General features: G+C 40.7%; 1 protein-coding gene across 5 annotated transcripts in view; it reads right to left on the reverse strand.

Moving 5' to 3' along the window:
• herc2 (HECT and RLD domain containing E3 ubiquitin protein ligase 2) overlaps positions 1-25,461 on the reverse strand; it is a 245,126-nt gene that overhangs the window by 54,810 nt on the left and 164,855 nt on the right. For all 5 annotated transcript variants that reach the window (XM_087988361.1, XM_087988362.1, XM_087988360.1 and 2 more), the window contains 17 exons: positions 23,563-23,702; positions 22,848-23,038; positions 20,168-20,273; positions 19,980-20,071; positions 18,766-18,941; positions 18,049-18,160; positions 16,977-17,058; positions 13,762-13,905; positions 13,596-13,686; positions 12,570-12,747; positions 12,042-12,123; positions 11,788-11,959; positions 11,193-11,337; positions 10,307-10,532; positions 9,647-9,818; positions 1,911-2,097; positions 372-515 (listed from right to left, as the gene is read on the reverse strand). In XM_087988361.1, coding sequence (XP_087844487.1) covers positions 372-515; positions 1,911-2,097; positions 9,647-9,818; positions 10,307-10,532; positions 11,193-11,337; positions 11,788-11,959; positions 12,042-12,123; positions 12,570-12,747; positions 13,596-13,686; positions 13,762-13,905; positions 16,977-17,058; positions 18,049-18,160; positions 18,766-18,941; positions 19,980-20,071; positions 20,168-20,273; positions 22,848-23,038; positions 23,563-23,702 — 2,440 coding nt within the window. The remainder of the gene's footprint in view (positions 1-371; positions 516-1,910; positions 2,098-9,646; positions 9,819-10,306; positions 10,533-11,192; positions 11,338-11,787; positions 11,960-12,041; positions 12,124-12,569; positions 12,748-13,595; positions 13,687-13,761; positions 13,906-16,976; positions 17,059-18,048; positions 18,161-18,765; positions 18,942-19,979; positions 20,072-20,167; positions 20,274-22,847; positions 23,039-23,562; positions 23,703-25,461) is intronic.

Consider the following 25,461-nt stretch of genomic DNA (forward strand, 5'->3'; position numbering starts at 1 on the left):
TCTCTGCCCATAAATTGTGTGTCTGCGTGCTCTTCTCTCTCACTACACCTGACGAAGAGGCTGCGTTCCAAAAGCTTGTGATTTCAAGTAAACTTGTTGGACTATAACCTGGTGTTATTTGACTTTGTCCACCCCAGTCCAACACCGGCACCCCCACATTACAACAAAGAGACAGAGGGAGAAACTTTCACCCTAGAGAAAAAATGTCAAAACAGCCATTTCCCACAAAACAGCTCAAGAAAAAGTCAATTCTAACCCAAATCACTCATCTTCTATTATTGCTTAATAAACTCTTGGCATAATCAATAACTTACAATTTGTCAAAATGCCTGAGTAAATCATTTCAGTTCTATTGCAATTGGATCAATTACCTCCTTTGTTTTGGTCATAGTCTCTGCTATGATACTGGCAGCCCTAGGGTCATCAGTCACTGGAATGAAAGGACGAGCAGAAGTAGCTGAGGTAGAGGGCGTTACTGCAGATGATGGAGTTACAGCTTCCTCTGAAGGTATAACCTTCAAGATGTAAGAAACATATTTTAGAGTTATAAAAATCAGTCTCAAATGATTCAAAAAAAATGTTGACAATTACCAAAGATTAGCAGCATTGTGCTGGATATATAAGAACATCATGTAAGGACATAACAACTAAGAGCAGGAGAAGGCAATTCAGTCCCATGAATCTGGTCTGGAATTTGATACAACCACGGCTGATCTCACCTTGGCTACAAGTGCACTTTCCTGCCCAGTCTCCATAACCTGTATATGCAGTATTAATTAAAACATGTCAATCTCCTCCTTAAATTTACTCAATGCCCCAGCATCCACCACACCCGAGGGTAGTGAATTTCACAGATTTGTGACCCTTCAAGAGAATTAATTTCTCTTCCGTTTTAACTCTGCCACTCTTGCTCCTAAACCTATGACCTCTTATTCTAGATTGCACAACGTGAGCAAACACCTTTTCTATTTCCAGTTTGACTGTCCCCTTTAGCATCTTACATACCTCAATTTTATCTCCTCCCATTCTTCTAAACTGCAGAGAGCATATACCTAAACTGCTCTCATCAAACAATGGCATGGCTTGAAATTGTGCCAAATATTCTTTGCTCATTTTTAACCCAAAAAGAGCAATCTGAGATGAGCAGGGAAAGTCAAACACATCTTCAGACAACGGTTCAATTCTAAACAAAGTTTTCTTTTCGTCTTGGACTCAGCCAGGATCATAAACATCGCTGGGACACCCGCACCAATCAACCACACCGCCCTGTGGCCCAACATTTCAACTCCCCCTCCCACTCTGCTGAGAACATGGAGGTCCTGGGCCTCCTTGACCGCCACTCCCTCACCACCCGACGCCTGGAGGAAGAACGCCTCATCTTCCGCCTCGGAACACTTCAACCCCAGGGCATCAATGTGGACTTCACCAGTTTCCTCATTTCCCCTCCCCCCACCTCACCCCAGTTCCAAACTTCCAGCTCAGCACTGTCCCCATGACTTGTCCTACCTGCCTATCTTCCTTTCCACCCTCCTCTCTGAGCTATCACCTTCATTCCACCCCCATTCAGCCATTGTACTCTTTGCTACCTTCCCCCACCCTCCTCCTTGACCTATCACCTTCATCCCCAACCCCATTCACCGACTGTACTCTATGCTACTTTCTCCCCACCCCCACCCTCCTCTCATTTATCTCTCCACCCTGCAGGCACTCTGCCTCTCTTCCTGAAGGGCCTTTGTCCGAACCGTCGATTTTCCTGCTCCTCGGATGCTGCCTGAACTGCTGTGCTTTTCCAGCACCACTCTAATCCAGGATCACAAATGTCATACGATACATATATACTTTAAAATATTCTTTTAGAGCACACCATTCAGCAACAAATAAACATCCAAGACTTGCATTTGAGTTCTCACCTCTCCTCTCCTGTCCTGCCAAGGATTGGGACTCTCTCTCTCTTCCCCATCACTTGCCATGTCTGAAGCATGCTCACCAGCCGGGCTTGTGGCTGCAGAAGAGTCTGTTGGTGGTACAGGAGATGACGATGTGCACTCCACAGGTGCAATCATGCTCGCTGGCATCAAAGCTCCAACCAAAGCATCCCTGCAAGAAAGAAACAATTAAACATAAAAGAGAAATTCTAGTGACTGAAGTTTAGTATGTCTGGGTTTGTCAATGTATAAATGTCCAACTGTTACACTGGAGGAATGGAAAGTCACAATCTGTCAAGTGTATGACTAGAAACCCAAACTAACAAAAATCGGAAATAACCAGCCATTGAAGTTAGAGAATCCAATGTTTAAAAAACAGAGATAAATGTTGGACCAGCATGCTGGTTATCATTGAGCTAACTGCTACAATAGCATTGATCAAACAGACAGGCAAGATAACTCACAGGTTATGAGAAGTAAAGAAATAAAGAACATGCATTCGGACATCGGATAGGCTAGAGCAAGGCAAAGCTGTTTGGTCAGGTAGATAATTCTTTGAAATTTGTGTCACGGGTAGATGGGAGGGGTTAGGGCAGCATTTAGCATGTGTTTTCACTCCTGTTTAATTTAAAGCAGTAACACAGAAAATATTTATCCTGTGCAGTAATCTGTGAAAATTCGAAAGGTCAAGAACTATTAAAAGTGAAAATTAACAACTTCATTTCTTGAAGTATAACAGAGAATGATTAACTAACAACTATTTACAACTCCTTCCTCTAACCCATCTTTTACCTTCCCCTCTTACAATACTAGTCCAATAAAAAACCTCGATTAAGATTTACAAAATAAAACTTCATTTCTCAAAACCAGGCAGCTTTCAGTTCTTCTCTGTATTCCTATCTCCTCTTCTTCTTCTTGGGGATTCTGTCTCAGAAATTACTGATCGATAATCTCTACATGCTGATTTGGCAGTTCTCCTCTCAATTGTCCAATCCTCCCCGGTCTTATACCCCAAAGCATCGGATTGTGTCATTGGCTTTTAAGATTAAGATGCTAAATTCAAACTGGATTGGGACTTGGTATTATCGGGGTATAACTTAAACTGATTGGCCGAACTCAAATTTGTTTTTGTCGCATAGCAACTCAGTGGTATCTGTTCTGAAACAAATGTTACATTGTAAATTCTCTAGCACTCGGTATGCTTGCTAAGTCCTTCATTCTCTTCAATGTACAGTACACTTCTACACCTTCATAACACCTCCTCCCTTAAGAAAAAATTGAACCATCATAATGAAAAGATGGCTTCATTTTTTTTCTATTCTTTAAACAAATTACCCTCACATACAAATAACTTTCATCTAAGTTCACCTTAACTATATATATATACACACACACATATATATAAAACATTATGTAAATACAAATCTCATCGCAACTTTATCAGTTAGATCCGCGATAAAGCATCTGCGATTACATTCTTGCGACCTGCAACATGTTCATAGCTGCACGTTTTGAGTCTCGTGACTCTTCATCAGAAGCAATAGCAGCAGGTGGAAGTGGATGCAGGGAAAAACGTGGATAGGTGAAATATGAGACAGAGCACGTGCGAGAGAGAGAGAGAGAGGACAGAGAACGCGAGAGAGAGAGAGGACAGAGAACGCGAGAGAGAGAGAGAGAGAGAGGACAGAGAACGCGAGAGAGAGAGAGAGAGAGAGAGAGAGAGAGAGGATAGAGAACGCAAGAGAGAGAGAGAGAGAGGACAGAGAACGCAAGAGAGAGAGAGAGAGAGAGGACAGAGAACGCAAGAGAGAGAGAGAGAGAGAGGACAGAGAACGCAAGAGAGAGAGAGAGAGAGGACAGAGAACGCAAGAGAGAGAGAGAGGACAGAGAACGCAAGAGAGAGAGAGACAGAGAGAGAGACAGAGAGAGAGACAGAGAGAGAGACAGAGAGAGAGACAGAGAGAGAGACAGAGAGAGAGACAGAGAGAGAGACAGAGAGAGAGAGACAGAGAGAGAGAGACAGAGAGAGAGAGACAGAGAGAGAGAGACAGAGAGAGAGAGACAGAGAGAGAGAGACAGAGAGAGAGAGACAGAGAGAGAGAGACAGAGAGAGAGAGACAGAGAGAACGCACATGCAAGTGGGAGTGAGAGAGATGAAAGGGGTAGGTAACCGAGTGATTATGTGTGGTATGTCTAGGCAGAAGAGAAGCTGAATAAAAGATAATGAGAGCCGAGGATGGCAGAGAATGGGTAGGAGAAAGTGAGGACTGCAGATCAGAGCTGAAAAATGTGTTGCTGGAAAAGCACAGCAGGTCACGCAGCATCCAAGGAGCAGGAGAATCGACGTTTCAGGCATAAGCCCTTCTTCAGGAATGAGGAGGGTGTGCCAAGCAGGCTAAGATAAAAGGTAGGGAGGAGGGACTTGGGGGAGGGGCGTTGGGAATGCGATAGGTGGAAGGAAGTTAAGGTGAAGATGATAGGCCAGAGAGGGGATGGGGGCGGAGAGGTCGGGAAGAACATTGCAGGTCAAGAAGGCGGTGCTGAGTCCGAGGGTTGGGACTGAGATAAGGAGGGGTGAGGGGAAATGAGAAAGCTGGAGAAATCCGCATTCATCCCTTGTGGTTGGAGGGTTCCTAGGCAGAAGATGAAGCGCTCTTCCTCCAGGCGTTGTGTTGCCATGGTCTGGCGATGGAGAAGGCCAAGGACCTGCATGTCCTTGGCGGAGTGGGAGGGGGAGTTAAAGTGTTCAGCGACGGGGCGGTTGGGTTGGTTGGCGCGGGTGTCCCAGAGGTGTTCTCTGAAACGTTCCGCAAGTAAGCGGCCTGTCTCCCCAATGTAGAGGAGGCCACATCGGGTGCAGCAGATGCCGTAAATGATGTGTGTGGAGGTGCAGGTGAATTTGTGACGGATATGGGGCCTTGGAGCGAAGTGAGGGGGGAGGTGTGGGCGCAAGTTTTGCATTTCTTGCGATTGCAGGGGAAGGTGCCAGGAGTGGAGGTTGGGTTGGTGGGGGGTGTGGACCTGACGAGGGAGTCGCGGAGGGAGTGGTCTTTCCAGAATGCTGATAGGGGAGGGGAGGGAAATATATCCTTGGTGGTGGGGTCTGTTTGGAGGTGGCGGAAATGACGAAGGATGATACGATGTATCTGGACGTTGGTGGGGTGGTAGGTGAGGACCAGTGGGGTTCTGTCCAGGTGAGATTGGAGGGGCGAGGTTCAAAGGCGGAGGAGCGGGAAGTGGAGGAGATGCGGTGGAGAGCATCGTCAACCACATCTGAAGGGAAATTGCGGTCTTTGAAGAAGGAGGCCATCTGGGTTGTTCGGTATTGGAATTGGTCCTCCTAGGAGCAGATGCGGCCGAGGCGAAGGAATTGGGAATATGGGATGGCGTTTTTACAGGGGGCAGGGTGGGAGGAGGTGTAATCTAGGTAGCTGTGGGAGTCGGTCGGTTTATAGTAAATGTCCGTGTTGAGTCGGTCGCCCGAGATAGAAATGGAGAGGTCTAGGAAGGGGAGGGAGGAGTCTGAGACGGTCCAGGTATATTTGAGGTCGGGGTGGAAGGTGTTAGTAAAGTGGATGAACAGTTCAACCTCCTTGTGGGAGCACGAGGTAGCGTTGATACAGTCATCGATGTAGCGGAGGAAAAGGTGGGGGGTGGTGTCAGTGTAACTGTGGAAGATGGACTGTTCCACATATCTGACAAAGAGGCAGGCATAGCTGGGGCCCATGCGGGTGCCCATGGCTACTCTTTTGGTTTGGAGGAAGTGGGAGGACTGGAAAGAGAAGTTGTTCAGAGTGAGGACCAGTTCAATCAGTCGAAGGAGGGTGTCAGTGGAAGGGTACTGGTTGGTTCGGCAGGAAAGGAAGAAGCGGAGGGCTTCGAGGCCTTCGTGATGGGGGATGGAGGTGTATAAGGACTGGATGTCCATGGTGAAGATAAGGCGTTGGGGGCTGGGGAAGTGAAAATCATGGAGGAGGTGGAGGGCGTGGGTGGTGTCCCGAACGTAGGTGGGGAGTTCTTGGACTCGGGGGGACAGGACCGTGTCACGGTAGCCTACTGGAATGGGTAGCCTAATGGAAGCAAACCATGCCAACCCATTCCACTCACAGTCAGGTACATTACCACATTACAAGGTTTACAACTCAGCAGAGACCACCCAATCTCTGCTACCCTCAGCTCTCATAACACTTATTCAGCTTCAAAGTTTGAGAGAAGTTTTGTAGCTCGGGTGCTCGTTGTTGTGGTTCTGTTCGTCGAGCTGGGAATTTGTGTTGCAGACGTTTCGTCCCCTGTCTAGGTGACATCCTCAGTGCTTGGGAGCCTCCTGTGAAGCAGTTCTGTGATCTTTCCTCCGGCAGTTGTAGTGGTTTGAACCTACTGTTTCCGGTTGTCAGTTCCAGCTGTCCATTGCAGTGGTCAGTATATTGGGTCCAGGTCGATGTGCTTATTGATATCCTTAGTAGCCACTCACGCAGATGACAAGCAACATGAATTCGATTGGGACACTACTATTATAGGACAAGCCAAACACAGAACAGCCAGGGAATTCCTAGAGGCATGGCACTCATCCACAGATTCAAATCAATAAAATGGTTGAGATTCATAATTTAGTGCAACAGGCCTGTGTGTTTAGTGTTAGGTTTATGTTTTGTGTTTATTTTGAGCCTTAGCTTGTTTTAAGTATGAACAGCTATTGTGCTTTTGACAGTTAAAGAACAATGATAAATTTTGGAGATCATTAGATGCATCTGTTAGAACATTTGGGATGATAGGTAATCATCAGGGGGTGACATGGCATAGGCCAAACAGACATTAGGTGCTTATTGATGCCATCTTAGAAAAAAATCTATGGCATTGGCAAAGTTGGATGGGATGAGCTGTTATAAAAGAGACAATCTTATAAAATGACTGGCATGTTAAAGAATGAATGAGTAGACAGTTGGAAATAATATCAGTAAGATGCCCATTACTTTTGGAAAACAAAATTCTGGAATTAGACAAAGCCAAACCAGGAATGACCATGAAGTGTTCAGGCTACCTTCAGTCATATGTAGGTAGCAGTGGCTAGTGTGGGTTAATAAGGCCTCAGTTTTAGTGGTTCAATGTACAAGGAGGTTAAAAAATATTCAGTCAACAGAACGAGAGACTTGTGCCCAGTAAATCAGTGTCATGAATTGGTGCGATAGTAAAAGTTGTGGTTTTCAGCCTAAGCATTATTTCTTTAGTATTTGTTATGATAAACTTCTGCAAAAGTTACAAAGCATATTTGTACCTGGAATGGCTCTTGTAACAAATTAAAACCAGTGACTTTTAGATTCATTTTGAGAGAGCCAGTCTACAATTGTAATTGACTTAGGTCTTACAATTAAACTTAAAGTGCACCCCAAAATTTTAGTGCTTTTGGCTACCTTGAAACAAGGAGTAGTGGAACCATAAAGGGTTGCCCCAAAGACAGGGGTTACAGGAAAGGCTGTGAAGACAGACAGAATGTCACATTTATGGTGGAAAGCCAAAGAGGAAAAGGAGAACAAAAAAAAGGGAATGCACCATTCACATATTATGTTTCGTAGTTGATTACCATCTCGGATCCTACAACGGATAGTGAGGACAGCTGAGAAGATCATCGGGGTCTCTCTTCCCTCCATTACAGACATTTACACCATACGCTGCATCCGAAAGGCTGAGCGCATTGGGGAAGACCCCATACACCCCTCACTCAAACCCTTCTCCTTCCTGCCATCTGGCAGAAGAATGAGAGCATTCAGTCTGTCATGGCCAGAATGTGCAACAGTTTCTTCCCCAAGCCATCAGGCTCCTTAACATAGTATAATCGGAGTCTTTCCATCTGAAATTCTTTGCACAAATTCGAATTGCTGCTAGAAATAGGTCTTTTACTTATCATTCTTCTACTACACTAGAGTTGCGTGTTTTGCACTTCTAAGCACTTTATGCCACGTACAATTGCGTAGTCTGTGCTGTCCATGTAGCACCCTTGATCCTGGAGGAAGGCTGTCTCATTTTTACAATATCAGTTGCACATGGTAGAAATATAAATAAAGGCTACGCTACTCGTAAAAAAAGCAAAATATAACATCCCAGAGGAAGATTTTTACTAACCATTCTGTTCTAGACCAGAACCTTACACATGGAAGTATTTTGCGTTCAGGTGATAAAAGACTGGTTGTCTTTTATTAGTTACATCATTGAGAATATTCTCAAGCAGTCAATAATATTCTCAATATTCTCTTAAATTGTTGAGAATAAACAGAGAATAATGAGCTTTGAGATTTGTAGCTCAGGTTGAGATTCTGGATATAAGTTTGCTCGATAAGCTGGAAGGTTTGTTTTCATACTTTTCGTCACCATACTAGGTAACATCATCAGTGAGCCTCTGGGGATGCACTGGTGTTAGTGACCCACTTTCTATGTATTTAGGTTTCCTTGGGTTGGTGACATCATTTCCTATGGTAATGTCATTTTGTGTTCTTTTTCTTAGAGGGGGTAAATGGAGTCAAAGTCAATGTGTTTATTGATAGAGTTCTGATTGGAATGCCATGCTTCTAGGAATTCTCATGCGTGTCTTTGTTTGGCTTGTCTTAGGATGAATGTGGTAAAAACAAGGACTGCAGATGCTGGAAACCAGAGTCTAGATTAGGGTGGTGCTGGAAAAGCACAGCAGGTAAGGCAGCATCTGAGGAGCAGAAAAATCGACATTTCGGGCAAAAGCCCTTCATCAGGAATAGTGCTGTATTCCTGATGAAGGGCTTTTGCCCGAAACTTTGATTTTCCTGCTCCCTGGATGCTGCCTGACCTGCTGTGCTTTTCCAGTACCACTCTAATCTAGATCCCAGGATGGATGTATTGTCCCAGTCGAAGTGGTGTCCTTCTTCATCTGTATGTAAGGATACTAGAGAGAGTGGGTCATGTCGTTTTGTGGCTAATTGATGTTCATGTATCCTAGTGGCTAGTTTTCTGCCAGTTTGTCCAATGTAGTATGTTACAGTTCTTGCAAGGTATTTTGTAAATGACATTAGTTTGCTTGTTGCTTATATGGGGTCTTTCGAGTTCATTAGCTGCTGTTTTAGTGTGTTAGTGGGTTTGTGGGTTACCATGATGCCAAGGGGTCTGAGTAGTCTGGCAGTCATTACAGAGATATTGTTGATGCAGAGGAGTGAGGCTAGGCTTTCTGAATGGGTTTTGTCTGCTTATTTCGGTTTGTTGCTGAGAAATCTGCAGACTGTGTTCGTTGGGTACCCATTCTTTTTGAATACACTGTATAGGTGATTTTCCTCTGCTCTTCGTAGCTCCTCTGTGCTGCAGCGTCTGGTCCACTTTTTATTACTACATACTAATACAAAACACTTTTTTTGCAACAACTGCATTTTCCTTTGGATCATTGATCTGCTCATCAGAAACTAGGACATAAGCATTGCCAGATTGTGGATGTTGCTATCATCTATATAAAAAAGTAAAGTCTTTTGATTAGTTGCATTACCAGAAATCTCTGATTTATTCTTATTTAAGGTGCAGGAATAATTTAAATAAGCAATATTACTCAGTTGTAAGTTGTTACCTAAATATGGACTCTTATGGGACAGTGGTCATGTCCTTCCCTCTGATTCAAGATACACAGGCTCAAGTTTCACCTGTTCCAAATGTGTGTAATAACATATTTGAACAGGTTGATTAGTATTTTGTTTTTTTTAAACAGAAGTGCTTACCTCGAGTACATGATCTGCAGAGCTGTCAGCACATGGGATAATGCCTGTTGCTTGGCATGGGTCCCGTCCAAAGAAAGTAGAATTTTCGCCAAGGAGGGGCGATTGGGTTTTGAATTGCATGTGCCACTCATTTTGTTGCTGATGGTGGAGGAGTCTAGATCTGACTGAACACCTATAAGTACGTACATGAATTGAATTATAAATATGCTATCTTGTTCTCTCAAACATAAATTTTTCCTGTAGAGATTCAAGTGTTTGGGGGTGGGGAATTGTCAATCTATTCAAGTTTATAAGCAAAGAATAAAATTCTTTGTTATAGAAAGCAATTCTTAAAGAACTATGCATATTTTATACATAAAAGTTACATTGACCAAACTGAAGAACTGCACAAATCCCACAATTATGGAAGCAGGCAGCTTAATATTAAAACACAGGCTTCTTGAGTACACAATGAAATCTTCAATAATTTAAAATGCGTGCAATTACACGTGCAACTATGAAAAGGTCTAAGCACACTTGCATCCCATATATATTTATTCTTGGGAAATATGCTGAAATCTAACATGCCACTTGATTCTTCTTACACAAAGTATTAGTATTTGAAAACATTTAGCAAATATACAAATTAAATGATTATCAAGGCACAACTAATAAAGTTACCCAAGTATGAAGCACCCAATGGGTCTCTAGCAGTTTGAAATAGGACTGGTTCATGTACAGAAGGCGTTGCCACATCCACTGTTGTCCACGCTATGCTGTGTGAAGAACCACAAGCAACACGAGTGATTTTCTGTCCTTCGAGACCTTGTACAAGGGTAGGCTTCCTGTTTACTGTTGTGGTTCCATTTCCTTGCTGGCCATGGTCATTATCACCCCAAGCATAAACCTAAGAATGTTCAATTCAGAAAGAAAGATTAGATTTAAAATCAAGAATTTAGAACAATATATGTGGTATATTGTGAAGTTCCATATTAGTGCACAGAAAGTTCTATATAAAGTGATCAAAAGCCCTTTTAGCTATCCGTCATGAACCCATCAATTTGAACATTAGTAGAACTAATTATAAAGGCACTGGATTAAATAAACATATTGAAATGACTTATAAAATGAGTTTCAGTTTCCATTTCAAGGCCTGTGAAAAACTAAGTAAAAAGTAAATGAGCAGGTCACTCCATCTTGAAATTCACCATAGGAGCAAATTACTGCAAATGCTGGCATCTGTATTGAAAACAAAAAAATGCTGGAAATCAGGCAACATCCAAGAGCAGGCTAACATTTCAATTTGACATGATTCTTCATCAGAGCTCCATAGACTTGAAACACTATCTCTCTCTCTCTCCTTCCCAACTCCTCCTCCCCCACTGATGCTGCCTGATCTACTGCGATTTCCAGCAGTTTTTAGTGTCCGTTGAAATTTGAGATGCTCTATTTTCAAGATTGAATCATTTCTCCAAGGGTCTTGTTTGTAAAACCAACAATGTTCCCTTTCTTTGCATAAGTTTTAACTAGAACGCTAACGATTGTTGAACAAAAGGTATTCACTCACTTGTCCTGTATCAGAGACAGCAAGACAGTGCAATGCACCTACAGCCACATGAATAATCTTTTTCCCACGTAGACCTTCCACTACTTGTGGCTTCCGAACATGAACATCAGTACCATGGCCTAGTCTGAAATAGTCACCTTTGCCCCTGTGGACACAAAAAATTTTAAATGGTACTAATTTAATTTCATACATATTACGATCATAAAATGCTTTCCTTGAGAATGCCCTGTGAGTGTATCTTTGAACACTTGGCATGAGAAATTTCGTTTTCACTACAAATCCTTTCCCACATCGGTTCTATGCCTGTGATCTATAGGTGTAAATTCTTGGTGCAAATTTCAGGATATCTAGCCTACGTTTCTGATGGTAACTCCAAAGCTTTTGAAAAAGCTAGAACTTTGGTGGCAGTGATGGAAGGTTCAGAGCATACACCTCTGGCCTCCATAAGTTTAAAACTCCTGTGCAAATCCATGCATCTGTGAACATAGGATTCCCTGTGAAGTCCCAAGACTTAATAGTGGCAATAGAAACTGGGTCTAGTTAACATGATAATCAATTATTTGGACTACAATGTACTTTTTGAACTTAAACTTACCAGGTCCATACTACACCAGGCTTTGTAAGTGCCAAAGAGAACTGAGCACCACACTCAATCTGGCAAACCCCTTGCCCATTGAGTCTTTCAATATTTTGGGGAACATTGCAACCTTCACTTCCACCACGGCCCAACTTTCCAAAGTCACCATCGCCCCAGGAAAATACCAGACCTGTAGAAAAATATACCAATAGACTAAGTACATTGTAGGTAATGAAAGGTTTTATAGCTATAAATAGCAAAGTTGGCCCTACCTTCATCAGTTAACGCTAGTGTTTGAGCATCTCGACTTCCACATGCGACCTGGATGACTCTGTGCCCCAGAAGAACTTTCACCTAGTTAAAATAAATATGATATCATTTTTAGATCAATTTTAGCACCATTTTATGACATCGTGGAAGACTATTGTATCTGTTGTGAACAAAATAAAATGTTGCCGAAATAGAAAGTGGCCAAAATATTCAGTACGTTAGCCTACATCTCTGGAGAGAATAGAGGAGTCATGCAATGACAACCAAGTGAATGCTGTTTTAATTTGGAGAAGTATGGTTTTCATCAAATCAAAAGCACTGCTGCTACCATTATTCTAGTTTCCTAAGCAGTGGGCAGAAAAGACAACTTTTAAAAAAAAATTATATTCAGCTATACAAGTCTACTGGTGGATGCAAAATTTTCCAAATTTTATTTTACCAACCAAGTAACAGCAACCTTAAGCTTTAGTCTCCTATTAGCAACACACAAAGTATCGTTAGCTGTTTAATTCACAAAATTATGGAATTACCAATTTTGGTCTCAACTGTGTTGTGTTATCTCCATGTCCAAGTCTGCCATACTCGCCAAGACCCCATGAATACAGTTCACCACTGGAGGTTATGGCAGCACTGTGAGAACTCCCACAAGCAATATCTCGAATACGTTTGGTTTTTAATGCCTCAATCAGTCTTGGTTTATCACAATTCCTGTTTTTTTTAAAGAAAAGGAAAGTGAACATTCTTGCTAAGACAAGTCCAGTGAAAACCCAAGATACACTAAATACTTTAAAGCAATTTGTGCAATTACTGGTATTGCTTTAAAATTGAAAAGATGATTTTCTATACATCTAATGTTTGGCACTAGACAGTAGAATCTGATAATGCATTCATACATCATTCTAACTGCACTGGTAGTAAATAAGTTTTAGCTTCATATTCACATTGAACAGTGGGTAGAATTTGGTCCAAAACTGGCTTACACCAATGGTAGTTTGAACCAACTCTAGATTCAGACTGCATCAGAACTATAATGGCAGCACTGACAGGAAGCAAAGGAAATTTGACATTGTGGGGTGTATACAGTCATAAAACTACACCAATCTAAACAACATAATGTGGTTCCAATTTAAAAAGAAACAAACTCCTAATGCTCGTTCCAATATTCATTTGTCATGAGTGAAAAGTGCATATTGGAGGTCAGATCATTTCTCACAGGGGACAAGGAATTCAACTCAAAGTAAACACCAACAGAAGTTGGAGCCACAACGAGTCACAACAAAGAAATAGGCAAAGAAACAATGTAAACAAAGTTAAAGAGTGCAAGGACAACTACTTAACCAGGGAATGAGACAGGAGATGGGAAAGGAATGGTAATGCAAAATAGGAGAAAAAGCTTCAAATAAATTAGTTAGTTCTTCCTAATTAATGCACAAAGGCTACTTGGTATCCTGGGACAAAAGGTAATCTTACAAATTCTAGTCCTAAAAGTAAGCAATTAACTTAGCAGAAAAAATACAGCAAAAAGCAAAAAAAAGTTGTTTTTAAAAGAAAATTACATTCTGCTGAAGTGTCCAAGTTTTCCATCATCTCCTTCACCCCAGGAAAAGACCTTTCCATCAACAGTTAAAGCCATTGCATGACGACCACCTGCAATGCAAAGCGAAATATAAATACAGTTGTGAACTAAATGACAATGCTTTAAAAAGAAATTTGACTACATACCTGAGTGCACAGCCACTTTCTTTACAACATAATTGCTAAGAGCTGAGATCTGTCGAGGGATGGGTATTGTTCCACTGGATATTCCAAGACCAAGTCTTCCATTAGTAGCTTCTCCACAGGCATAGACCTTTCCCTCAGCAGTAACTGCAATGCAAAACTCAGTCAGCTATGTATATAAACCTTTTGCAGTGTCAGAAGCACTTCAAAGCTTACGATATTTTAAAATGCCATTTATATAAAGAGGAAATTAGGTAAATTGGATAACGTTGGACAATAAGCCATTAATAAAGGAGATGGCAGAGGAATTCAAGAAACTGTCCTTTTAAAAAGTGTTCCCAGAGTAAATGCATTGTCTCTTGACAGACTGAACTATTTAGAGGAGGAAGCAACATGTTTGATCCATGACATGTAGCAAGTTAGCTAAGCTAATGAAGATGTTCATAGAAGCGTCAAAATTGCCCACATGTTTAAAGTTTGGAGGGTAATTTGTTGATCCCATTACACAGTGATGCTTGTTGAATAAAACTTGCATTCATTAATGTAATGCTGAAAATAGCACCAAGCTTGGAGGTGATATTCCTTTCCCATACCCACAGTCAATTACTAGTGTACATTCACTTTGAAGGTTTACACACAACACCAACATCATTAGCTGCCAGGAAGATACAGAATCACAGACTACCTGAGTCAACAGATTCAAGATGGGCTAGGAGAAAAGAATGAAGACAGTACAGGTTATCATGACTCGCGAGCCATATTAAACTTCCTAAACACTGTACATCAAAGCCATCCTGCTAAAGCATACCTTCACTCTTTTGAAAGCAGATCAGATGAAGTTTAAACACATATGAATAGAATGGATCCAAGTAACATCAGAAAAGAAATAAGGGAAGAGAGGAATGAAGATTTATCTATAAACAGCTTAGAAAAGGGGAAAAGTAAGTAAGCTCAACATTTATTATTCCCTCAGATTCTATGAGAACCTACCTGACATAGCACTTCTCAAGATTGTTGCATTACAAGGAAAAACACACTTTGGCTAAATCATCCATAAAAGTAATCAGTTGCTGATTGAACTCAGAGGTTTCACAACTTAATTGATAAAGAAACAGGCTAGCAAATGTCATTCTAAGTCATTCGCTAAACCTTCACAATGACTGATGCTTTCTGAAATCTGCCTGAAGGTCTCGTTTCCAAAAGATAATCAGAAGAATACTTGCGAAGAAATTTTTAAAAATACATCAATAGGAATGCCAACTCAAATGAGTATTACAAATGGAAATAAGTCTAAGAATTAATTTACGGTGTGAATTTTTAAAAAACTAAAATTGCAAAATAAATTACAAGTTGAGAGTTTTGACATTAAGTTCATATGCAAAACTATTTGACATAAATGATAATTGACTGATTGATGTATTTATTGTCATGTGTATTTGTTTACATGTATTTGTTATAAACACAGTGAAAAGTGCTGTATAATGTTCTCTGGCGCCACCTTAAAATACAGAAATAAACCAAACAGAGTATAAAAATAAGGAAATAAAGTTAAAAGTTGAACATTACATTCCATATGTGATTAGCCATGGGCCTAGATCCGGGCTCTTGCACACAGAGTGTGAGACAATCACCAGCTCAAATTAGTCAGTCAGCCGTGAGTTCCTTCACCGCATCACTGCTACAGAACCACGTCACCATTCTTCGGTGCCATCTTGCTTCCATTGCCAAGAGTCCAAGTGGGGCTAATCTCGGAAATCTGGGCACTGGGCCGAAACTCATCTGATTCCACTATTGTTGCGAACACAATCTCACTGTCCTCTACCGCCGCCCCGTTGCAGGTACAAGTGTGATACCTTCCACCGCCAATAGGAACAAACTCTTGCCTCTGATCTCAATGCCATTCGAGCTCTCCACAAGATGATAAGTAAAGTTAAAGTAAAAAAAAAAAGAGAGAAAAGAAGGGGGAAACTGGTCGAAGCAGATGAGCTCCAGGCTCCTGGACTCAGGAAATCAAACACTGTGTTGCTACTCTAATACCATCTTGACCAGAAAATGGCAAATAGCTGAACTACCAGAAACCTTATTACCATTGTATTTCATCAAATAAAATTCATCCAATAAAACTGAATTGACTGTAATCTTAAAGGTGTTAGCTGTGGATTAACTGCAATATTCTTTCACTACTACGAATGGCATAATTTAATTGCTGCGACTGCTAAGAACAACACCTCTTATTCCCTAGGTATAAAGCTCCAAATGAGACCATTTGTGAAAGTTCAAGCCTGTCTCTACTGGAAACAGTAGAGACAAAAGTACAAAAGTGGTCCTTCCTTGGCACTACAATTTCAGTCAGTCAGGTACAGCAGTTCAATAATTGATGACAATGACTCAAAAAGAGACAACATTGTAACAGAGAGCTTCAGATATGTCAGCTCCAAAGAATTATTATTTGACTCAAATTATTAACTATTTCTTACTCCACAGATTTGGAGTTTCTCTGGCAATCTGTTTGTGTTAGAACAATTGTGAACCTAATGTTAAGGTAGCCACGCAAAGTAGGAGGAGTACTTGACATTGGAACTAAGTGACTGAACAAAGAAAAATATTCTCTCCTCCAGGACTGACATCCCAACACCTGGGTCTGACGAAAGGCCGTTGACTGAAAACATTAACTACTGTTTCTTTCTCTATATTGATGCCTGATCTGCAGGGTAATTCCTGAATTCCAGATTTCCAGCAAACTCAAACTATTGCTCAAGAGAGACATGAAGTCAATCTTGAGCGTCTTTCACACATCAGGACTGAAATGCACGAGAATCAATAATTTAAAGCATGAGCAGAGGGTGCTGACTGATTGGAGGTGCAACAAGAACTATTAACTGCCTGTCTCAGTTAGCTTGATTAAATTCATGTCTCCTTTTAACAATGCTTATGTTCTTTACTAAGGATATAAAATACAGCAGATGCATTTAACATTACTGCTTTTCATCAATACACAAGCTAAAGACAATTTTGTACACTTACCACAGAATCATTATTAGTGGAGGAGGCCATTCAGCCTATTGTCTATGCTGTGAACCTGCATCTTCAGAGATTCATGGAACAACTAAAGACTACTATCCCCTCACACAGTATCCCTAGACATTCTTCCATGTACAAGATGGAAAGCCATCATATTCATTAGTATAAATCATCATCTGCAGTGCAAGTCACATTACCTGCAAAAAGGCTTTTGGAACCACCAGCCACCTGAACGACATTTAAAGCTGATAATGTTTCAGAAAATGAAGGGACCTTTATCTAAGAGTAAAAACAAAACACTCATTAGTTCGGTGAAATATGATATGGTGGACTAATGATTAAATCAGAGTAAAATTCTTTCAAGACTGCTTTTAAATTTCAAAACAAATTATTCATAGAAGTACAGGCAACTGTGACACTAACATTATCAATTATTACAAATCAAAGGATTAAATGCAGTCCATCGTATGGTCGCTTCTGTACTCCAGTATTACAGACTGATGCACAGCTAAACATACGCAATATAAAAATAATTATGAGTTAGCAGATTATTATAGAGAATAAAGCTGAAAATGTGTTGCTGGAAAAGCGCAGCAGGTCAGGCAGCATCCAGGGAACAGGAGAATCGATGTTTCGGGCATAAGCCCTTCTTCAGGAATGAGCCCTTCAGCAGGCTAAGATAAAAGGTAGGGAGGAGGGACTTGGGGGAGGGGCGTCGGAAATGTGATAGGTGGAAAGAGGTCAAGGTGAGGGTGATAGGTCAGACTGGGGTGGGGGCGGAGAGGTCAGGAAGAAGATTGCAGGAAGGCGGTGCTATTATAGAGAATACAATATTGAACAAACAGCATTTCTTTCACCAGTCCAAACATTCCAAAGTTCCTTAAATGGCTCATGTCTGGAAGCTGTCTTTCAAACTTAACTGAGTTTTTTCTAATCAACCTGTTCAGAGGTGTTATTACACACCTTGGCACATGTGGGACTTGAACCTAGGCCTCCCGGTCCAGGGATATGGACACTACCAGAGTAGTGCAGAATGGCCCCTCGAACAGACCACTTTTTAAAAAATTTAACCTATTTTTCTAATCAACCTATTCAGAGTTTTTATTACACACTGCTAGCGCAGATGGGACTTGAATCCAGATCTGCTTGACCGGGGTAGAAACACCATCACAAGAGTTCCCTCCACGCTAAGATGATTATCTGATTCAAACCACGTGTAGGAAAGCTAATATTAAGACAACAAAAATACCACAGAAACAGTAATTCTACCTTTGAACCTTTCAGTCCTCCCAGCTGATCTTTGTCATTTAGACCCCAGACGAACACTTTTGTTCTAATGGTGGCTGAAGATTCAACGCTAGATGCTTTCTTCCTTGCAAGGCTTGAGAAGAAATAACAATTTCTGAAGTTATATCATTGAAAGGTAACACTTTTAGTCTTTCCCATATCTCAAAATTTTGCTCAATTCATACAGCTGAGAAAAAGACATTTTGTTAAAGTTTTTCATCTTGTAATCATCAGGATATCTTGTAAGAATAATAATTCAATGGGAAAGCCAACATTTATACTGCATGAACTGAGTGTGCTGATGGGTTGCCAAGTGCAAACAGGATTAGAAGAACATAAGAAACAGCAGCAGAGTAGATAATATAGCTCAGTGAATCTCCCCCACAATTTGGTACGATCACCAAGGGATATAGATTAGTAGTCAAATTATCACAGCATCACCACTTAGCCATAACAATATTTGTCAATAACTTGTTGTGAGATGCACGACTCATCAACTTTTACACTGACATTTGTGTGTGCACATTTACACTGGAATATTTAAAATACAAATGACAAAGGCTGTAATGCTCAAAAATTGGATGCCCAAAAGAAACTGAAAGCGTCATTAAATGATTTTAGAAGAACACAAGTTGTTTTACAAAAAATCCAACTCCTTGCATCAGTTACTCCAGTTATCAGTAAACACAAAGTCAGTACCTTCCAGTGTTGCTTTTATCATCATCCTCCTCTTCATTGTCCGAAGCAAGGAAAGGGAAGTTTGCTGCAAGATCCTCATCCTCTGCTCGGATACGTCCTACAATGCTCAAGCCATGAATTTTGCAATCAATCCCAGAACTTCTGCACTGTTTGATTGCAATCTCAATATACCTGTGCTGCTCAGAAAATGAGGTGTAGTTATAAAAGACAACCTGCAATGTGGTCCAGTTGTATAAAAGGACAAAAACATTGTTGTCTAAGCACGAAGGTATGTTGACAACCCATGGTGACCTCTTCAATACTCTTTTGGTCAGAGGCATTAAAGGAGGGTCTTAAAGATGGAGTTATGAAGGGAAACTAGGCAGGCAAGTTCATTCACCTTGATGAGTTTTGTATCATTTTGTGGGATTTTGTTTGCTGCAGATGCAGACAGTAGTCATATCTGAAGAGAATTGGGGGATTTGAATGCTGAGACACACAAGGTAGGGTTTTTTAGATGGCGAAGTGAGTCAGGTTTGTGGGGAATGCATCCCTGCCAATTGCAACTGGCCCACAGCCATTTAAACATTTCATGGAGTAGCAATTCACTGGAGGAAGGACTTTCAGTCCTCACTCAGAGAGCAGCTCAGCTGATCTGAATGGATACAGCAAACCCATAAGCGGGCCCCTGTCAGGGAGGTGCCTTAACGCCGTCTCCAACCTCAAGCCAGCTAACCAGTTGGGTGCCCACCCAACCCTTCATCTACTCTCACTTGCCTGAACATTGCAGCCAGGCAACAAGGGTACCTGTGGTCATTTGGCAATTTAATGACCACAACTGAGAACTGAACAAGCGGGTACACAACAAGGCGACCACATCAGAATTTTACAGAGCCCTGCTGGCAAAACCGTCAGCTGGGAGACCCAAAACATTCTGGCTAAAGTCAGAAGTAGCCTTGTTTGTGATTAAAAACAAGGGTGTGGAGAGACCACAGAAGTTAGCAAGATAGAAGGCATGAGCTTGAACAGGTATACAAAAAGGGCTATAGACAGACAGACACCTAAACCATGAAAGCCCACCTAAGCATCTAAAACAGTTTCATCTCAACTCAAAAAGCATGAGTGACTTTTTGACTGATTAGCTGGACATATGTTTGCATTGTCAACAAGAAGTTAACTCCCAAGATAAATATGAGATTGTATATACACCTTAAAGCAACCTTGAGAATACATACCTCCACACATTCATTCAGCAGCATTACAACAGTATCAGTAGGGGTTATATTAATCGTCTTCAGTTCAATAAGATTGTCAAGTGAGTTTCCACCTGAAAAGGAGGATGGTTAAATATTTGATCAGAAAAGTAATTAACCAAGTAAAAACATGGGGTGAATATAAATAGCATGCAAGATGTTTAAGTTACCTGATACTACTACTAATGAAGGCATATAACTACTGTCAGCCGGATCCACAGCCATATTTAGTCTGTGAACAAGGACATCTGGGAAAATTTCCAAGCGAATCCAGTGCTAGTCAACAAAAAAAAAGATTAAGAGAACACATCTATCAGTAAGTTGAAGCCAAAAGTTGTTTCAACAAGTAAGATTGATGAGTTGCTCGCATGACTCCATCTTGAAAAATACAAACTTCCTGGATACCAAGTATAAAAATAACAGGCATTTTCATAAAGTTTACCTTATGGATTATTTAGATCAATATAGGAATGGAGCACCAGTTGTAAGCCACAAAGAATGCTGCAATCTACTGATCACACGTATTTAGTTTCATTACTTCTCAGAGTCTCATCCTTGCCATTCTACCAGCGAAGTGACCATTTATTCCTCCTACTATTGCTCTTGAAGGCACAAGACATGGCCATGCAGAAACAACTAAACTTGCTTAATTAATTATTTGTTGCCAATGCCACATGTACAGAAATACAATGGCCAAGATAAGAATTGCAAATACAGCCATTTTTCAGAAACATTTGCTTGAGAAAGGACATCATTACAGCACACAGCAAAACCTAGTGACAGATAGCCACAATGGGAATCAAAGTTAAAGCACTATTTGCAAGGCACAGTTGAAATATCAAGTCAATGGTAAAGAAAAACAAGCTGAAGAACACACAGAATAAGGTGGCACTCAATATGGTACTGAGATTTTTACATCATCCAAGGTTGTAATTAAATTGCATTCACTAATTTTTGACATTTTTATTCTTTGCTCAGAGATAAATCAGAACTGTTCAAGCTATTCAATGAATCTTACAGGTAATGGATAAAGATTGTTTTTGAATCAGGTAGCTTATCTTCATACTATCATAAGAAGAAAGAAAGAAAACATTCAGCACATCAAATTTTTGTGGGAGGGAGCTAACGGGAGTTGGGGGAAAGAGGGGAAAGGTTTGTGAAGGAGTTCTCAGGAGTCAGTATAGAGATCCACGCTTTTCTCAATTCCTATTACTGACCAAGACCTTGATTTACAGACTACAATCTCAAAATCTGCAGACAAGATAAAGTTTGGAAGCACTGTGAATCATTGAGAGGAATGGGGTAGACTTTTTTTTTTAAGAAGAACATAGATGGCTGGTGAAATGGGCAGACAACTGGTAGGTGAAGTTCAGCAAGCAGAAATATGAAGTGATCCATTTGGTAGGAAGGACATGGACAGACACTAAGGGGCACAACTCTAAAGAAAGTGGAGAAGCAGAAGGGGCTTGGGTGTGCACATGCACAAGTCATTGAAGATGACAAGACAATTGAGACAACAGCTTATAAAGCATACTATATCCTTAGCTTTATTAATAATGACACAGAATACAAGAGCAATTAGGTTAAGTTGAGACTAGGTCAGGCTCAGAGTATTGCATACACTAGGGAAGATGCAAAAAAATTCACAAGAATGGTTCAAGCAATGAGGAACTTCAGCTAGGAAGTGAGATTGAAGCAGTTAAAGTCTGTCCATCATCTAAAAACACAAGTCAGAGGTGTACTGGAATACTCCCTGAATGAATGCAGCTCCAAAAACTTACAAGAAGCTTCACAGCATCCAGGGCAAAGCAACCTGCTTGATTGGCACCACATCCACAAACTTTCACTCTATCTGCCACCAATACTCACTCGTAGCAGTGTGCATCATCTACAAGAATCACTGCTACAATTCACTAAGGCTACTTAAATAGTAGTTCCAAACTTATGACCACTACCATTGAGAAGAACAAGAGTAGTAGATACATGGAACACCAACATGAACTTCTCCTCCAAGCCCACAGCATCCTGACTTGGAAATGTATTTGTCATTCCTTCACAGTTGATGGTTCACAATCCTGAACCTCCCTTCTGAGCAACATTGTGAATGTACCTATAAAACCTACACTGCAGTTGTTCAAGAAAGCAGCTCACCACCATCTTCTCAAAGGCAACCAGAGCTGAGCAACCAATGCTGGTCCAGCCAGCAAAACCCACATCCACCTTAATTTTTAAAAAACTGACAGAGATATTCAATATCACAAGGGGTCTGGGCAGAGTAGATTGAGGGAGAATGTTTCCACAGGTGAATGAATCAAGATCGAGACAGCACTGATTTAAAGTAATTGGCAAAAATATCAAGAGCGACTCAATGTGAGTTCTTGAGGTCTGGAAAGCAATGCATAAGTGTTGATGGAAGCAGATTCAATGAGGCATTGGAAAGGGAATCTGACTGTTCTTTCTCAACTAACAAATGTGCAGGGCTTCGGGGAGAAGGTGGGAGGATAGCACTGAGTCAATTGTTTATTTCAGAGAACTGGGGCAGATACAGTGGGCTGATTGTCCTCTTCCTTCATTGCAACAGTCACCCAGAATGCATGACCTGAACAAAAGGAAACAAGTTAGGGTTAACTTCCTCAAAGCAAAAAACATTTGGGAGTTTTCCCCACTGAAACAGATTATCTTCTGATTTTAGCTACAGACTTTAAGAACTGACAAAGATCATATTCAGCAAAATGTTAATTTTGAACAGCTCTGGAGCAACAAGCAATGGATGATGGAACTATCTTTCAAGTGTACAGAAGATAAAAGCACAAGCTGGAAAGATTGTTGTATCAGTGGCTTGTCACTTACTTTCCCTTGTGAGCCTGAAGACTGCCAACACTGCCCAGAGCCATCAATCAAGCGGGAAATTTGACTGACAGATGAGGAGACTCCAAAGTTCTTTACAATCCTTGACCAATCATCTAGCAACATTCCTCTCTCACAACTGTATCGCTTACTCTGTTGTTTTCCGGAACGTCCAGCAAATACTGGTGATTGTCCTTTAAACCAACAAACACATATTATTAACAGAACTCTTTTAGAATGCTGTCACACAGTCAGTTAGGTGGATCATAAGCAGCAATCATTGCATTTCCCAGCAATCTCGCACAAGATCACTGGGGTCACAAAAAGAAAAAGACATGTAGCAGGAAACCTAAACTGAAGTCAGAAGAGACACAGAATTGCATTTTATCCACACAACTTAAAACACCAAGTATTGATTAGACTGAAAACATTTTACATAAAAATAGTTTGACATTCTGTTTAAATATTATCTTTACTCCTAACATTCAAATAGTACATTACAAGTTTTTATTGTTTAAAAATAACTCCACTACATAATGATTACCAATTGCCACACCATTCCTGCACAAGGTAATTAGTAGTCTGGTAAAATTGGTGTGGGCTATTTAAATATTGCAGGAAATAGGATTAAATTTTGTTGTGATTTGGAATGATAATCTGTAAAATGTAACTTTAAAAAATAATCAAATCTGTTAAGAAATTGTACAATGCATCTCACCTGGCTCATTAATTCTACCAAAAGTATGCCTTGAGTTGTGCTTCCTGGTCTTGAAACAGTTTTCACAGTAGTCAAAATCATCACAGTTTCTACATTTGAACCTGGGCCCATTCATTGGAAACATTTGGCAGCCATCACACCTGCATTTTTTTATCCAAAAAAATACCTGGTACAATCAGTCTGATTATTGGAAACAAATTATTAAATTTTGAAAGCAAACCCATCATGATGTGTTTACATAAATCTCCTTAATCGATGAATGCAATTCAATTTCAACATAAGTTAAAGAGGTACCAAATTAAAACAAAGCAATTGTTCTTCAAATAACTTGCAAGTCATTCAAGCAAGGAATACACTGCCTTCTGTGCCCAACATTTATAAACAAGACATTGAAAATCCTGAAATTCATAGTCAGAAGTCATACAATACCAAGTTATAGTCCAACAGTTTATTTGAAATCATAAACTTTGAGCGCTGCTCCTTCATCAGGTGAAGTGGAGGTGCGCTCTGAAAGCTTGTGATTTCAAATAAAGCTGTTGGACTATAACTTGGTGTCATGTAACTTCTGACTGTCCACCCCAGTCCAACACCAGCACCTCCACACCACGGCTATCATTGACACCTGAAATTCACAGATTTTGCAATAATGAGAAGAAATCTTATCGAAACATACAGAATTTGAGGAGTTTGACAGAATACATGCAGTGGAAATGTCCCCCCTTACAGAAGCACTCATAACTGGGAGGTCATAATGCCAGAGTAAGGGGTCAGCCATTCAGGACAGAGATGAGCAGAAACCTCTTTGCTGCAAAGGTTGCAAATCTCGAGAATATTTACAACGGTCTATCCTCCAATGGTTGTGAATGCTTTGTCATTCAGTTCTTTTAAGTTGGAATAAAACTATTTGGATGTGAAGACAATCTAAAGAAATAGGGATAGTGTGGGAAGCTGGAACTGATCTAAATCATTGGTTAAGAATGGTAGAACAGACTGTAAGGAATCCTGTTTTGTATGTTCTTACACAGGACAGGAAGATTTGAATGTTCTTGAGAATTTGGAAGACAAAATTCAATGTCAAGCCATGTGAATTGCTTTCCAGGAGAACAGGAAAAAGAAAACTCAGGAAGAGACTATTAGCGAAATGAAAGCAAAAAGATGCGCGTGGGCCAAATCAGTTTCAGTGTTTGGATGGAATAGAAACCAAACTGAAGAAATTCAGACAGTGAAAAATGACAGGAGTAGCCAAGAAACTAAGTGAAGGAGCTCATTCAGGGAGCCTGGGATCAGGCAATAGTCAGCGAGGGCAGATGGATCAAGGCTTGTTGTTTCCCCGTAAGAATATAAAAACATTAAAAAAAAAGCCAAAACTGCATGTGGCATGGCAACTGCAGCGCCCCCAATACCCTACACAGTTGTAAACAAGACTTCTCCATTGTTAAACTCCAATCAGCTTGCAATAAAGAGGAACCAGTACATGCAGCGTATTTAGATTTTCAGAAAGCTTTTGATGAAGTGTCAGATAGAAAGTATTGGAAAGAATAGGCGTTCATGGTGTCGAGAGTATTGTTAGCATGGATTAAGGATTGGGTAACACACACCAGATGAGATTCAGGATTAATGGATCTTTTTCATTTTGTAAAGACATAATTGGTGGAGTGTTACCAAGATCAGTCTTAGAGTCTCAATCATTTAGAATCTGTGCTAATGATTTGGGGGAGGGTCAGCATGTAATGTATCCAAATTTAGTGGTAATTAAATAAAAACACAAAGGAGAACATGTTGTGGTGAGGAGACAAGGGATCTACACTTGGTGAGTAAGCATAAACTTGACAGATAGGGATGAAAGTAGAAAAGTGTGAAGTCATGCAGTTCAGTGGGAAGAATCAAAAGGCAGGCTAT

Source organism: Chiloscyllium plagiosum, unplaced genomic scaffold (assembly GCF_037043375.1).
Source record: "Chiloscyllium plagiosum isolate Xiang-an unplaced genomic scaffold, Cpla_swu_hap1 HiC_scaffold_6, whole genome shotgun sequence".
In the NCBI taxonomy this organism is placed as follows: Eukaryota; Metazoa; Chordata; class Chondrichthyes; order Orectolobiformes; family Hemiscylliidae; genus Chiloscyllium; species Chiloscyllium plagiosum.